Here is a 16,664-nt window from a genome sequence, read left to right as displayed (position 1 = left end):
GAAGAACCCAGAAGTGCACCATCTTGCCTCCGTTCGTCCAAACAGTTTTCTCTTCTTCCTTTTTTTCTTCCTTTCAATGAAGGTGATTATCTCCAGTGGTATGCTTTAATTTCTTGCTTTTTTGTGTGTGTGTGTCCATTTGGAAATTTGGACTGGGGGTTTCCCATTTGTTTCCTCTTTACCGACACAATGGACACAATGGAAATGGAAGTGGATCTCTGCCTGGCTTCAAAGCGTCCTTTGGAACCAGCAGAGACAAACTGGAGGCTCTTGAAGTCAGTATGTTTTTTGATTTGAGGTTACCATGAGGCTTACAAATACTATCTTATAAACCATTTTTTAGGTGATAATACATTAAAACTGCTTGCATAAATAAACTAATAAGCAAAAAGAAAACTAAAAAAAACTCTACATTTTAACTTTGTCCCCCTGATTTTTAACATTTTGTTATTTCTATTTCTATTTTATTGTACTGTCTGTGTCTTGAAAAGTTGTTAATATTTTTGGTTAGTTCATCTTTTAGTCTTTCTAGTTAAGAGTAGTTTATACATCACAGTCACAGTGTTATATATTCTGCATTTTTCTGCTTACTTACTATTTCCAGTGATCTTTGTACCTTCAGATGAATTCTCATTGCTCATCAACATCCTTTCCTTTCTGATTGAAGTACTCCCTTTAGCATTTCTTGTAGCATGGGCTGGTATTGATGAACTCCCTCAGTGTTTGCTTGTCTGGGAAAATCTTTATTTCTTCTTTTTGTTTGGAGGATATTTTCACCAGATATAAAGGTAAAAGTTTTTTCCTTCAGCACTTTAAATATGTCATGCCACTCTCTCCTGGCCTGTAAGGTTTCCCCCGAAAAGTCTGCTGCCAGTTGTATTGCAGTTCCATTGTATGTTAGTCACTTCTTTTCTCTTGCTGCTTTGAGAATTGTTTATTTATACATGACCTTGGGGGATTTATTGAATTCCTTGAGGTGATATTCTTTGGGTTAAATCTGCTTGGTGTTCTATAACCTTCTTGCACTTGGATATCAATATCTTTCTCTTGGTTTGGGAAGTTCTCTGCTGTCATCCCTTTGAATAATCTTTCTACTCCTATCTCTTTCTCTACCTTTTCTTTAAGGCAAATAACTATTAGATTTGCCCTTTAGAGACTATTTTGTGGATCATTAAGGTGCACTTCACTCTTTTTTATTTTTTTTTCTTTTGTATCCCTTACTGTGTATTTTCAAATAGCCTATCTTCAAGCTCACTAAATCTTTCTTTTGCTTGATAAATTCTGCTATTAAGAGATTCTGAGGCATTCTTTAGTATGTCATTGCAGTTTTTTAACTGTAGAATTTCTGCTTCTTTTTTTTTTATGTCAACCTCTTTGTAAAATTCATCTGATAGTGTTCTGAATTTTTTATCTGTATTATCTGGAATTTCTTTGAGTTTCCTCAAAATAGCCATTTTGAATTCTCAATCTGAAAGGTCACATATCTCTCTTTCTCCAGGACTGGTCCCTGCTGCCTTGTTTAGTTCCTTTGGTGCGGTCATGTTTTCCTGTATGTTCCTTATGCTTCTCAACGTTTGTTGATATCTGGGCATTGATGAATTAGGCATTTATCAGAGTCTTCGTAGTCTGGATTTGTTTGTGCCATCCTTCTTGAGCAGGCTTTCCAGGTATTCAAAAGGACTTGGGCCCCCAAGCCCAGTAATGCTGTGGTTCATGTAGACTCATAGAGTTACCACTTTGGAGGTCTTGGACAAGATCCAAAAGAATTCTCTGAATTACCAGGCAGAGATTCTTGTTCTTTTGCCTTAGTTTCTCCCAAACAAATGGAGTCTGTCTGTGCTAAGCTGCCTGGAACTGGGGGTAGGGTGATGCAAGCACCCCTGTGGTCACCACCGCTGGGACTGTGCTGGGTTAGTTTGGAATTCAGCACAGCACCCAAGACCCACTGTTACCTCTACCTGGCTACCACCTATGTTTGTTCAAGGCCCAACTCTATAATCAGCCAGTGGTAATCCAGTCATGTTTTTGTCTTTCCCTTCAGAGTTGTGAGTTTTCCCAGTTCCCAGAAATGTCCAGAGATGCCATCCAGGAGCCTGGGATGGGTAAAAAATACAAATCTACCTTGTATTCTATTCTTGTGGCTCAGGTGGCACTCAGACTATCAGAAACAACTTTTCACTCTTCTTCTCCCCTTTCTAAAGTCAGAGGAGCCCCACCCCATGGCCACCACCACCACCACAGGCCCAAAGGGAATACTGCCCAGGCCACACTGATGTTTACTTAAGGCACAAGAGTCCTTTAGCCAGCCTGTGTGAATGCTGCCAGGCCAGGACTCACCCTTCAGGGCAGTTGGCTCTCCTGTGGCCCAGAAGGGCAGCTTCAGAAATGCCATCCAAGACCCAAGGCCCAGAATCTGGGACTGCAAAAATGTGCTTGGTGCTCTACCCCTGGGGTCCCTATCCAAACCGGGCCACAGAATATTACCAGACCCTGGCCTGGTAGGAATCTGGCCTCACAGCAGGAGGGAGCAGTGAGCATTACCCCCTCAGCTCTGCCTCCTGTCAGATCAGCTGTAGCATTAGATTCTCATAGGAATGTGAACCCTATTGTGAAATGCACATGTGAGGGATCTAGGCTGCGCATTCCTTATGAGAATCTCACTAACACCTGATGATCTGAGGTGGAACAGTTTCATCCAAAATCATCCCCAACTCCTGCCTGGTCAGTGGAAAAATCATGTTCCACAAAACCAGTCCCTGGTGCAAAAGGTTTGGAAACTACTGCTCTATCCCACTGTGGCTGAGCTGTTACCTAAGATGCAAGACAGAATTCCCTTTGCTCCCTGTGCCTGTGCTTTTCTCAAACAGGAAGAGTCTCTCCCCATAGCCACTATAGTTCTGAATGTGCTGAGTCTCATCTAAATACAGCACACCTGAGTCTCACCTGGGGCTCATGGCATACTACCTGAGTATAACTGTTGGTTATTCAGGCTCCAAGGGCTCTTTAGCCAGTAGGTGATGCATCCTGCCAGTACTGAGTCCTTCTCTTCAAGACAGCAGGTTCCCTTCTGGTCCAGGGTTTGTCTAGAAATGCCACCCAAGAGCTGGGGCCTGGAAGGGGTACCTCATGACCCTTTCCAGTGCCCTATCCTACTGTGGCTGAGTTGGTATCGCAGATGTAAGACAAAGTCCTCTTTACTTATTCCTCCCCTCTCCTCAAGTGGAAGGAAGGATTCTCTTTTGGAGCCACAAGCTGTGCTGCCTGGGGTTGGGTGAAGGGTGGCACAAGCACTTCATTAGCTTCCCTGGCTGGTGTCTCAATAGGTGATGGAACCCTCAAGTTCATTGACTCCGAACCCAGCTCAGCACTAGAACTTGCCTAGGAGTTGTAGTCCTTGCAGCCTAGACTGGCTTTCAAGTTTATTTAGGGAGAGCACGTTTGCCCATGGTGGCGAGGCTTGCTGAAACTCAAGTTCTAACTGTGGGGCTGGGTGATTACTTTCTGCCGATGGCTAGTCTAAATGCTCCCTCCACGGGTAAGAATCAGCTGAGTTTAGCTTGGTTTTGCTTTCCACTGTGAAAGGGCAGCACGAGATTTAATGAAGTCTCAGAATCACTGCATTCTCCCTCTCCCAACTGCACAGATTCCCTCTCCATGCCATGTGACCACTCCTGGGGGATGGGAGGGCTGGCGTTGGCAATTCAAGACCATTTTTCCTGCTCTCTTCAATTCCTCTTTCTGTGATATGAAGTTAAAACCAGGGATTGTGAGTGCTCACCTGATTTTTCGTTCGTACAAAGGTGTTTTTTTGTATGTAGATAGTTGTTAAATTTGGTGTTCCTTCAGGAGGGATGATTGGTGAAGCTTTCTATTTAGCTCCTTGCTCTACCCCTCCCTTATAAATATAAAGTTTGTACTATTTTGGACAGATAGGTCTGTGTGTCTGTGTGTCCATATTTATCTCTATCTCTATCATCGCTACACATAAGTAAAGACAGGTATATATGGATATGTGTGGTACTGTTTTCTCTTACATTTTCTAGTTGGTTATTGCTGGTTTAGAGGAGTACTGCTGTTTTTAAAAATTTGCTTTTTATCCAGCATCCTTCTTATTTGTTCTAATAATTTGTTGATTTTGTTAGGTTTTCTATGTAAGTTTTTCAATGTGCAAATATGACAAGTTTTGTCTTTTCACTTCCAAACCTTACACATCTTAGACTTCTAAAATTCTCTTGTAGCATAAATTAAAACCTCCAAGATTTATTTAACTATAGCTGTGATAGTGAGTATTCTTGTTCTTTCCTAATTTTAATAAGAACTGTATAAAATTTATTTATTATTATTCCTTCTGTGTGTGTGTGTTTTTTAATTATACTTTAAGTTCTAGGGTACATGTGCATAACGTGCAGGTTTGTTACATATATATACTTGTGCCATGTTGGTGTGCTGTACTGCAGATTTTTAGTGTATCTAGTTTCTCTGTTATTAAAAACAATTTTTTTTTTGAGATGGAGTGTAGCTCTGGCACCCAGGCTGGAGTGCAGTGACGCAATTTCAGCTCATTGCGACCTCTGCCTCCTGGATTCAAGTGATTCTCCTGCCTCAGCCTCCCATGTAGCTGGGATTACAGGCACCCACCACCTTACCCAGCTAATTTTTCATATTTTTAGTAGAGACAGGGTTTCACCATGTTGATCAGGCTGCTCTCGAACTCCTGACCTCAGGTGATCCATTTGCCTTGGTCTCCCAAAATGCTGGGGAATTACACATGTGAGCCACCGCGCCCGACTAATAAAATAGATATTAATAAGAAAAAGTGATAGGTGAAGTGTCAGTAACCAGAAATGGGCTCCTGTATAGGCTATCAGCTGGATAATAAAACCCTGAATAGCCAATCAGTGAGCATGAAAGTAAAATTTTGAGTGTTCATTATGTGTGACTAGCTTACAACCGGCCTTTTTAAGACAGTATGATAGTTTTAAATCTTTATTTTTCTTTTATTTACAAACTTATTTACTTTTCAGGTGTATGAAATCTGAAGAGAAGTCCCTTGGTGTGGGATTACATACATTTTGCACAAGAGTATTTGGTAAAAATAGTTATTTTTTTTCCACATCCTATCGGAACAATATTAAATACTAAATAAACAGGATAATTATTTCAGAAAAACAGTCTAGCAAGTGTCCCTTCTGTATGTAAAAAGCACATTATAAATATGAGAAGCACATAAAGAGATAGAGCATCTCTTTTACTTGAAAAGGCCCTGTCTGACCTTAATTAAACTATTCTTTGAAGATTTGAAAATAAAATGAAAGAAAATGCTCTGCCCAAATAAAATGTACATATAATAGGCCCAAAACATTTAAGAAAATATATTAAGTTCAGAATCTTTAATTGAATGTTTTACTCTACTAATAATTATGTTGCATAATTTTTTACTTATAAGATTACTTATTTTTTAATAATTTAGAAACTTTACAGTAAGAGTAACTCATTTCTAAAAATAAAATTTAGGCCATTAGATTTATGTTTTGATAAACTTTGCAGTAGAAATAAAGAAAATCAAAATATTTCCAAATAAATCAAGTATCTTAATTCTTGTTGATAGATCTTTCTTTCCCTGTTAATTGCAGCTGGCATTCCTGCACCTATATATTTTGGTGCTTTAATGGATTCCACATGTTTACACTGGGGAACTTTGAAGTGTGGTGAGTCAGGGGCATGCAGGATATATGATTCCACCACCTTCAGGTAAAGATAATAATTGGTTTAAAATTGTTTTATAAGCATAGACTGTGCATAACACAGCACCATTCATACCTAACTTTTTTTTTGTCAAGTTAAAAGAATACTATTGTGTTTATTTCCAGAAGAGATACTGATGTTACATCTCCATTCCTTATTTGCATACTAGAATTGTATTTTCCCATTATGTCTTAAGTGCTTGGTAAATATAAGCATACATGGCTTCCCTAACCTTGACTTTCAAAGTGTTGTTTGTTAAATTCTTAGAGTCAACACAATATTGAAGGTAACGGTTGTATATATACCATGGATGCCTATCCAATTTATATTGATCTCTAAAGGCTCTTTGTTTTATCCTGCATGATTTCATCATGTCACGAGTCTGAAGCCTCACTTCCTCTCACCACGTCTCTGGTCTCCAAAATCATATCTTTTCTCCCTCTTTAAATTTTGCTGAAACAATCTTCTTCATGTCTCCTAATGCCTTCTCCTTGGTAAATACAAGTCTAATTTTGAATAAAACTCTTTGTTCTTTCTATTTTCATCTTCTTTTTCATTAGGAAATTTGAGTTATGTTTAAATTTGAATTAACTTCTCTTGATGGGGGCAATAATAAAGCTACTTTATTCGGTATAAAACAATTTACCATTGTTTATAGCATTCTGAGATATTTGTCTTGATCAGCAAAAGGACATATATCAAGAAGTATCAGGAGAGCAGAGAGCAGGAGATTCATCTCTGCATCCATTCCCCTTTCCCCCAGAGCTCCCCAGGAGTGATGTTGAGGGAAGCTCAGCTATATGCTAGGTATGTAGTAGATTTCTACCACGGTTGAGGAACTCCAAGGATCACTATTGAGGGTTGGCCTCATCCTGCTGCTTGGATTCTTGTTGATAGTATCCTGAATCAAATGATGCTTGAGACACATTAAACAGACTTGGCTCCATTCTCTGTTAGTCAGACCAATTAGACTAGTCAATGAAATGGTGTATCCATGAGGAAATCTACCAGAAGCCAAGATATTCTGGAAATAAGGGTAAATATTGTTGGCAGACAACTCTCCATGGACCCCTACATTACATTTCTGCTCTCCTTGTTACCAGGGGCACTGACAGCATTTTTTCTGGACTATATTTTCAAGGATGTTGGAACAGTAAATGACCTTAGAAGATATAAATAGTGTCTCTCTCAAAGACAGAGGGCAGGTAGTTTGTTGTTCATGATGATAAGAAAATGTCTGCCTCTGGGGCAAAGTTTGGGCAGAGTTTTTTGAAGCACATTTAAAAGATTGGGGTTTCCGGCCAGGCGCGGTGGCTCAAGCCTGTAATCCCAGCACTTTGGGAGGCCGAGACGGGTGGATCACGAGGTCAGAAGATTGAGACCATCCTGGCTAACACAGTGAAACCCCGTCTCTACTAAAAAATACAAAAAACTAGCCGGGCGTGGTGGCGGGCGCCTGTAGTCCCAGCTACTCGGGAGGCTGAGGTGGGAGAATGGCGTAAACCCGGGAGGCGGAGCTTGCAGTAAGCTGAGATCCGGCCACTGCACTCCAGCCTGGGCCACAGAGCCAGACTCCGTCTCAAAAAAAAAAAGATTGGGGTTTCCTAAATTCAGGACTTTCTAACTGCGGCGCAAATCCACCATGTGTACAACGTTTACCTGGTTCTCCCTCTGTCTCACCACTTGGGGATGTGGAGGGTAAGGAAAACCAACCTGAAAATGAAGCTTGTGCTGACTGCTGTGTTGTGAGTGAAAAAAAGTCCTTTGTCCCTGACCTACGAGTCTTGTGTCTTCTATTAGCATCCTTGAAACTGTGGCAGGCTAGCCTGTTAACTTACAAATGAAGTAAAATCTTAGACTCTTTTACAATTGTTGAGAACAAACTTCTGATTACCTTTAAATTTTGCAAAAAAAGTAAAAATGATTAATTTGATTTATTTTAACCAATAGAAGGGGAGAAAATGCAATAGTGGTAATTCTTAAGAAAAAACCCCACACAAATAAGTTAAAAAACAAGACTAAGTGATTTTGCAAATTGGTTAAACTTGCTTGTTAAAAGATAGCAATTTTTATACTGGACTTTTCAAAATTTGAACTATATGTTGTTTATAAGAGACAGATCAAAAATATAAAATGATTGAAGATAAGATTTTAAAAAGATACCAGACACATACTAAATCAACTTCTGTAGTTATATTAATGATCTAAACAAAGGATAAGTTAAAGGGAAAAAATTAATAGTGTTAAACAGGGATATTACTTAATAATAAAAGGAAAACATGACAAAAATATAGAAAAATTATGAACCTATGTAAATCTATCAACATAACCTCAAATATGCAAAACAAAAGTTTATAAAATTATAAGAAGAATTCTACAGAATGGAAAATTTCGATATACTTGTGCAACAAATGAATATTAAACACAGATGAAAATGAGTGAGGATACAGTATATTTCAACTTCAAATTGTACAAGAGTAATTGAATATACAGATAAATGTAAATGAATATATATAATCTATATGAATCTATAATACATCTGTATCTATATCTACATGAATACATGGATAATTGTTAACCCAGATACCAGCACCTATGCCACCAAAAAGTTAAAAAAAAGTATTGATACCACATAAATCCTGTTTTCTGTTCACAGTGCAATGGAGATGAAAGCCTATAATAAAAGATGCCCAAACCTCAAATGTTTGAAAAGTAGTAAAAAAATGCAGTCTTAAATTACTCCTGGTTAAAAGAATAAATTACAATAAACATAATTAAATAATTAGAAATTTATGTCAATGAAAGCACTGAATAAGAAAACTTGTGGGATGACGCCAAACCAACCAGTAATCAAAGGGATTTTTAGAGCTTTAAATGTATAAATATATATGCACATATGTATATGTTTGCATATGTACAAATATATGCGCATAAATGTGTATATTAATACATACATATAAGTACATATATACATATTTATTTACATATGTATATAAATATGTATATTTATATATAGATGTATTACATGTATAAATATACATATGAATATATATTCACATATGTATATACACATAGGTATATATGTTTATATACACATATGTATAAAATACAATATGTATGTAAATACATACATATACACATTTACATGTAAAAGGTTGAAAATTAATGAACTTAGAATTTAGAAAAAGAACAATAAACTATATACAAATGATGTAGAACGACCTGATAAATGCCTCAATAATTTATATATTGATATATTTCCTATCTCAAACAAGAATAAATGATACAATATATTTTTAAAATTCAAAAGGGACGTATCTTGGTTAAAAGACAATAAAAACATCATCCTAAACATCTGGTTTTTCAGAAATTAATCCGAAACATAAAGGAGTAAACAAAGCTGAATTCACAGGCTCTATGTCTCAAAATGGGCAGTGATTTCTGGTATCAGCTTACAAAAGAAGAATAAGGTACTTCTAAGTCAAGAGACTAAATCCAGATCCAATGCTTTAATCCAATTAATGAGGCAAAACACCTTGTACAGGGTTTAGTGTTCCTCAAAATTTGATGTTCACTCAGAACTTCACAATGTGAACTTATTTGCAAATAGAGCATTTACGAGTGGAATTAGTTAAGTTAAAATGAGGTTATACTGGATTGCAGTAGGCCTTAAATCCAATAACTGGTGTCCATTTTTTTCTGAATCCTAGTAATGTTTCATAATTAAAGCAAATTTTAGAAGTAGAAATATAAAAATGAGAAGCAGAAATTAATAAATAGACTATATACCATAGAGGGAATCAGAAAGTAAAGAGCGCTGTTTTTGTAAAGTTGCAAAGGTATTACTAATAACAATACTGTGGAACGGCAAATAAAGAAAGAGAGGAGGCACAAATAAAACATCATTAAGGATAAAAAAGGTAATATAAGTACAGATATTATAATACATAGGGATTTTAGATATAACAATTTAGAAACATTAAATAGATATTTTTCTAGACAATTATATATTACTAGATTTTATTATAAATCTATAGAAACATGAATATTTTTATAGTTACTTAAAAATGTAAATCCTTCAAAAATGCTCATCTCCCAAAGGCACCAAGTTCAGATGTTTTTCAGGAGACTCTGATAAAACCTACAATGAACTGATGATTCATTCGTAAATTTTGCAAGTTATTCTCAGAAACAGAAAAAGGGAAAATTTTGTAATTCATTTCACAAAGCTAGTACAATCTTAATAATCACACTGGACAAGTTCAGTACAAGAAAAAAATTTGTAGGCTAATCTTATACTTGCAAAAATTCTACATAAAAATTGATAAATTGAATCTAATAATGTGTAAAAATTACAAATACGGTTTATTTTAAGCATGCAAGGATAGGTCGACATCAGAAAATCTATTGGTGTAATAGACGCTAATTAACACAATAAAGGTAGAAAACCTTGGATACTCTTCCGACTACAAGCAGAAAAGTTACTTGGTTATATTATGCACATTCATAATTAAAACTTTGAGCAAGCTCATAATAGAAAATAACTTCCTTAATCTGATCAAGGTCATCTAAAGAAACTCTCACAAGAGTATATATTATAATTCATGATGATTCTTTGGAAGCATTCTTACTAAATACTATTCACTGCTATCACTATCAGTATTAATTTTGAGGTGAAGATCCTATTCAATGAAAAGCTAGTTATAACAACAATAACAAAACATTAGAAAAGATGAAAATAAATTTGGATTTTCTCAATGGGAAATTTTTTAAAATACATAAAACATTTTTTTTTTTTTTTTTGAGACGGAGTCTGTCTCTTGTCGCCCAGGCTGGAGTGCAGTTGCGCGATTTCGGCTCACTGCAAGCTCCGCCTCCCGGGTTTACGCCATTCTCCTGCCTCAGCCTCCCGAGTAGCTGCGACTGCCACCATGCCCGGCTAATTTTTTGTATTTTTAGTAGAGTCGGGGTTTCACTGTGTTAACCAGGATGGTTTCGATCTCCTGACCTCGTGATCCACCCGTCTCGGCCTCCCAAAGTGCTGGGATTACAGGCCTGAGCCACCGCGCCTGGCCAACACAAACATTTTAACAAATACTGAAATTAATAAGAGAGTTTAGTAAAGTTGCTTATATAAGATCAGCATGCAAAACTATCAGCTGCTGTTTTTATCAGAATAAAATATAAAGATATACAAATTTAGTTTGCACTAACCACACTGTCTGTGTAATATTTAATATGTTTTAACTTTAAAAAAAATAGATACATCTACCTTGGATTGCCGGCAGCATTAAGAGGATCAAGCTTTGTTCCAGCCTTAATCATCCTAATTCTTTTGAGGAAGTGTCGTCTACCTGGTGAAAATGCCTCTCCAGGAACCGAGCTTATAGAGACAAAAGTCAAAGAGAAGAAAAATGAGTGCAAAGATATGTACCAAAAGTCCACGGTTTTGAATGATGATGAATTGAAAACTAAATTGTAATTGCCCTATTATATTACTTTTTTCAGAATTGGAGAACATGCTGTACAACTTAATTATTTTAAAAATCAACAGAGGTAGTATAGATAACTTTTTCTTGTCTTTAAGAACCTGAAAAAAAATTCTTAACTCAAAATAATAAAATGTTCACTAATGATATTTCTAAGGTATCAATAACACTTGAGTTTTCCTAGGTGGGTCATCTATAATGGCCCCCTAAAGAAGATTCTTAGAGCCAGCTTTATTTTTATGTTGAAACAGCAATTTCTCTTAATTCATCAAAGTAAGGGTGTACTTCCTACATCTCTTTCTACTAATAGTTCTAAAAATTTTCTGTTATGAAAACCTATTTAATTCCACTAAATTTGTGCTTTGATATTGGAATTATTCAGATGTCTAAATTCTCATTCTGTTATGTGAAGATTTAAATATTTTATTCAAGTTTATCACTTCCATGTGAGAGAAGCCTACATCTTCTTATTCTATTTAGGAATCATTCTTTAACTCTTCTATTTATGCTAGGCATGACTCCTATATAATAGATTAGTCATAAATATACCTTCCTGCTTTCAATTTTTTCTCGTCTTTGTTACTCATACATTTGACCAATTTGTACAGTGTACTGACAAACTTAAGCAGGTTATTAAAAATCATGAGGCAAAGATTGTTGGATTTTTTTTTTTCAGCAATTCAAATCTGGTGACTCAAGTCTTTCTTAAAAGCAAGTGTCTGAATCAAAGGATGAAAGGACAATATTATAAAAACTCCAGCTCTTAAAGTCTGTTTGTAATGTCAGATATTGTCAAAGAACCACTTTCTCAGACTCAGGACTCTTTAGACCAATGTTTATACCACCCATTGTGTCGTAAGGTAGAACACAAACACTAATTTTCCAAAAGTAATCTTAGACAATAGCTTCTGTTATGAAACAGTTTAATAAAGGCTAAGGTACATATTAAAAGCTAAATCTACTTATAATATTATTTTGTAAATTATGGATAAAATTAAAAATTGAAGGATTTTAGATATAGAAGAGGACTTACTGATTAATATAGGCTTCTGGTAAAAGAGGGTAGAATGAACAGACAAATACCTGTTTGTCTACTCTTTATTCTCCTTCCTGTTGAAATGACAGTCAATATTTAAGAATGACATAAATCCTAATGGATGAAGAGAATGGAGTAAGGAAGGGTGGGAGAAGTGGGTGTTCATACATTATGGTTATTTATGTGTGCTATAAACGGAGAGTGTCTGCAGGGATACAACAGAGTGGAGGAAGCTGAAATACAGAATACACCTAGAAGGAGCTTGGAATGGAAGTGTGAAACTGAGTTGCCAGTTCAGAGTGTGAGTTGGTAGCTGGACAAAAAGCAGGCCAGTTAACTGAAGGACTTTGTACAGATGCTTTACATGTTAATATGATTTCCCAAATGATCGGATGCATCACATGAAAAAAGAAAGCAACTGAGAAGAGAAAGGCTGTATAGAACAGGTTTAAGGGGAAGGATGAAAAGTTAAGTTTCAGTTTCATGAAGTTTGAGACTTCAACTCAGGGCATATTAAAAATAACCAAGGTTCAAGATGAGACTGGCCTTGAAACAAGAGAGAGGAACTATAATCATTGGAAAGGGGGAGTTTAACTTTGATGTAGGTATGACTGCAGCAGTGAGATATTGTGTTAAGGTCTGATGACATGAAATTTGGAGCCACTTCCTTTGTGGTGTGAGGAAGTGAGAAGAATGGCCTGGAAACTAGAACAAGGAGAAAAGACTTACCTGTATTCACAGAGCAGTAAGAAAAAGTAAACAGCCACTGCATGAGAAGGTTTCGGGGGAGTCAGATTTTGCTGAGTGTGCGATGATGGAGAGAATGCTCATTTCTGAACTGGAATCTGAGATAAAAAGAAGCGAATAGAAGGTATATGGAAGTTAGACTTATGGAAGTTAGACTTATGGAAGTTAGAAGAAGGGGAATGACAGATAGCTTGGAATTCTGGCTATTTAGGTGACTGACATAAATGGGAGCAGAGGACATAATGAGATTAGTTCTTATGGATTCAAGGCAGACAGTGTTGGTGAAACTGTGAGTGTCAAAATTAGGCGAGGTGGTGACTGGGCTCCCTGGTGACCTCTCGTCATGGAGGAAAACTGAATAAGCAAAACTTACGCAAGCTCCTGAGGCCCATTCATTATCCCTATTGATAGATTTGAGGTGATCTGAGAAAGCTGTCTTACTTTGTGGACAATTCACCACTTGAGCACCCTCAATGGAGCATCATAGGCCCAGAGAGACGTGGCTATGGACTTAGTACCTTGGCCTCACTTTTATCCCTCATGGAGGAGATGGCATTTTACTCTGAAAGCATAGGGTTCTCCTTTGACACTTCTTAGTGGGAGAAAGCAGGTCAGAGAAAGTGGGTGTTGGAGTGCTTTGGGATCCCTCATGACCTCTGTTGTTGGTATACGTGAAGCCTGGGAGTTTAGTTCTTATTCTGAGCACTTGTACTCTCTCATGAGGGTAGAAATAATGGCATAGCAGACAGATATGGAGAAGAGAAACAAGAGAACAGGTAGTGAGAAGTCAAGAGTCAGTAATTTTCTTACTTAATATTGTGGGGAGTATAAAGTTAATGAAACTAGAAATAGTGGTTTAATATATTACTTATAATTCAAAAATTATAAGTAATACATTTATTACTATATTTACAAATGCTTACACAGTTTCTTTGTGAATCCACCTATGGTTTTATTTTAATTAATTTTTTTATTTCAAAGCAATGAAATGTTGCTTTGTGGAGTCCGATAGCATTGTATCAGGTAAATGGGTTTCTGCTACATCTCCACATTATTGGGGAGATGCTTGAACACCTCAGAATACACACACCCTTAAGGTTCAAGGGCTGGGGTTGAGCTCTACATAAGGGAATTTTCCTCCTCCCAGAAGGGCGATCATTGTATAGACAGACATGAAGACAGAACCAGAATGACTTCCGTGGGTGGAAATAGTGCCATCAGAATCATTTATTTTATGAAATAAATATTATTTATCTACATTGAAAAAATACTGCTCCTCCTAAAATCATTAACTTCTCCTCAGATGACTTTAAGAAATTTGAGTAACAGCACATGAAGTGGTAAAGACCCTTAGTCTTTCTGGTATATTAGAAGAGCCTTTTAATCAGTCTCTGGAAGGACACTAGGGATTGCAGCTGAATAAATATATTAAGAATAACAAATCAGTTCAACACTGAGTAGAGTCTGAGTTGGAATTTTCCATGGAAATTCTCTTATGTCTCTTCTAACAATAAGGAAGACAAAACAAAGACTAAGTAATTAAACAAAAGCTCGAAATGTTTTATAACCAAAAGCTTTAGATGTTATGTAACCAGAATGTTATGTAACCAGAGCTGTTAGATCAGATACTGGCCGATTCATAGGTGAACCTCCGCTTTGTGGGTCTTCTCATGCGTCCCCATTTTGAGAATGTAAGTAATTTGACTTTGCAGCCCTTCCAAAAAGGGTACTATCCCACTTCTCCTGGCATAAATCATACATTGACTGAACATACACCATCTGAAAATCACTCATGCTGCTCGAACCAAGGTCATTATCAGAGAAAGTTCCTGGTGGAAGAGGTTGTAGATGTTAAAAGAATATGATTTCTATATCAAAAAGTGCAGAAATTGACAGAATGGTTCTTATTTACTGGGCCTGGAGAATTCCTCTTCTGGCATTCTTAGATCCCTTAAATGTATTACCAAGGGGAAAAGGAAAAAGAGGTAAGCAGGCAGTAGGGTAAGCCATTGTTTGCTTGCCAGGGAACTGGAGAGTGCAGATTTCAGGCTCCCTTGAGGAAATTCTCCTGAGCCCTTAGCCAGGAGAAGAGAGCAGAGAATGCTTTTCTGTAGAATCCCAAGGGGCATAAAAGAGCATGAGTAACTGGGTCCTTTGCAAGTTCCCGACCCCTAAGCCTTCCCAACATGGAAGAAACTACACCAGTGTTCAAAAGTTTCTAGGTTGGAGGAACCAACTTGAGCATCAAGGGCAGATGATTTGTGAACACAGTCCTGTGCAGAGGGCTCTTTTAGAAGGCATCCCCTGTGACCAAAACACAGAGAGCACCTTCTACTTTCTGGCCTTAAGCCATCAGTGCATCCAGCTGTAATCCATCCTCAAACCTGGAATCCATCCCTTGACTTCCCAGCCATACCACATTCCATCCCATCACTGTGGCCAACCCTGCCCAGAACGCATGCTGTTCTCCCAGAGTCTCATGGAAATGAGGACTTGCAATGAAATAGGCTGTGGGAAACAAAAGGATAAGGAGGTCTGGACCAGTCTATAATGGTAGCAGGTGAAAACAACCTGTGGAAAAACACATGAGTTCATTAGGAAATAAGGTGACAGATCCCCAGCTGGTGAAGAACTAGAATGTCTATTATGCTCATACAATTGATGTTTTATTTTAATACACCAGAGCTACCACACAAAACTTCCCTCCATGTGAAAGCCTCCAGGTAAAATTCTGCCATCCCTCCTCTCCTCATGTCCTCCTGCTCAGACCCACCTTCATGCCCCTAAACCAATCTGCATCGTGCCTGTTTCAGAGAGTCATGGGAAGATGGGCAGTGCCTCTACTGTCACCATTCCCCACACCTCTGCACATTTCTGCTCCTTCCCCTCTAGACTCCACAACTTCACAGTCTTACTGTTGTAAATATTCCTGTACAGTTAGTAATGGTCAAATGATCCTGTGGTCAGAGGCTTCTTTGGTGGTGTCTTCTTACCCTTAAGACAGGTCATGAAATCCAGAAGGGGCAACCTTTCAAGGAGAGCTTTGGAGTCATTTCTGTGTGAGACACTATTGCATATTCCTGTAAGATTGCTTTTATATTTAAGGAATGATGTTACTTAACAAATGAACAAAAAAAATTGCAAATAAATTTCTTAACAGTGTCTAAAATGGCTTAATCATATCTTCTCTCTTCCATATCCCTTCCTTTCTACTCTTCCCTCGAGATCACAAAAATATACTCCACTTTCAGTTATCTCAGTTGTCTCCCCTCCTGCAAAGGGGAGAAAGGCTGGAGAGAACATGGGAAACATGAATCCGATGATAATACCTAACCTCAGTCAGCAATTAATCTCATCATCCAGTTTCTTCCAATGAAAGAGTTAACAGGAAAATGGTCAAAGGTTGACAAGAAGAAAGAATTGGAGGAATTAAATGGTTAATTCACCAAATGTAAAAGGCCCCCAAACTGGAAAAGCACTAAATTAGTTTTGTAGGAAGAACAGAAGGGAGGAGGGAGAGAATATAGGAAGAAGGGAGAGGAGAAAATAAAACAAGGTATAAAGTACTTTGAAGATTTTTAAAATGCAAGCTTTTGTTTCTCTTTTTCATTGTAACTTAGACTCAGACGAAGCCTCCAAAAATAATT

The 16,664-nt window shown here is 37.3% G+C and overlaps 1 protein-coding gene across 4 annotated transcripts in view; it reads left to right on the top strand.

The window, feature by feature from the left end:
• The window catches only part of SLCO1A2 (solute carrier organic anion transporter family, member 1A2), a 136,764-nt gene extending 120,584 nt beyond the window's left edge, over positions 1-16,180 (top strand). For 3 of the 4 annotated variants that reach the window (XM_011955011.1, XM_011954994.1, XM_011955002.1), the window contains 3 exons: positions 5,025-5,089; positions 5,634-5,751; positions 11,008-14,837. In XM_011955011.1, the coding sequence (XP_011810401.1) occupies positions 5,025-5,089; positions 5,634-5,751; positions 11,008-11,227 (403 nt within the window). In that variant the 3' untranslated portion in view covers positions 11,228-14,837. Of the gene's footprint in view, positions 1-5,024; positions 5,090-5,633; positions 5,752-11,007 lie in introns of all 4 variants that reach the window. The other variant, XM_011954989.1, reaches the window with a different exon arrangement.
• The last annotated feature ends 484 nt before the right edge of the window (positions 16,181-16,664 follow it).

This window comes from Colobus angolensis, unplaced genomic scaffold (assembly GCF_000951035.1).
Source record: "Colobus angolensis palliatus isolate OR3802 unplaced genomic scaffold, Cang.pa_1.0 Scaffold11, whole genome shotgun sequence".
In the NCBI taxonomy this organism is placed as follows: Eukaryota; Metazoa; Chordata; class Mammalia; order Primates; family Cercopithecidae; genus Colobus; species Colobus angolensis.
Note: the sequence above shows the minus strand (reverse complement) of the source record. Positions and strands in the feature narration are given on the sequence as shown.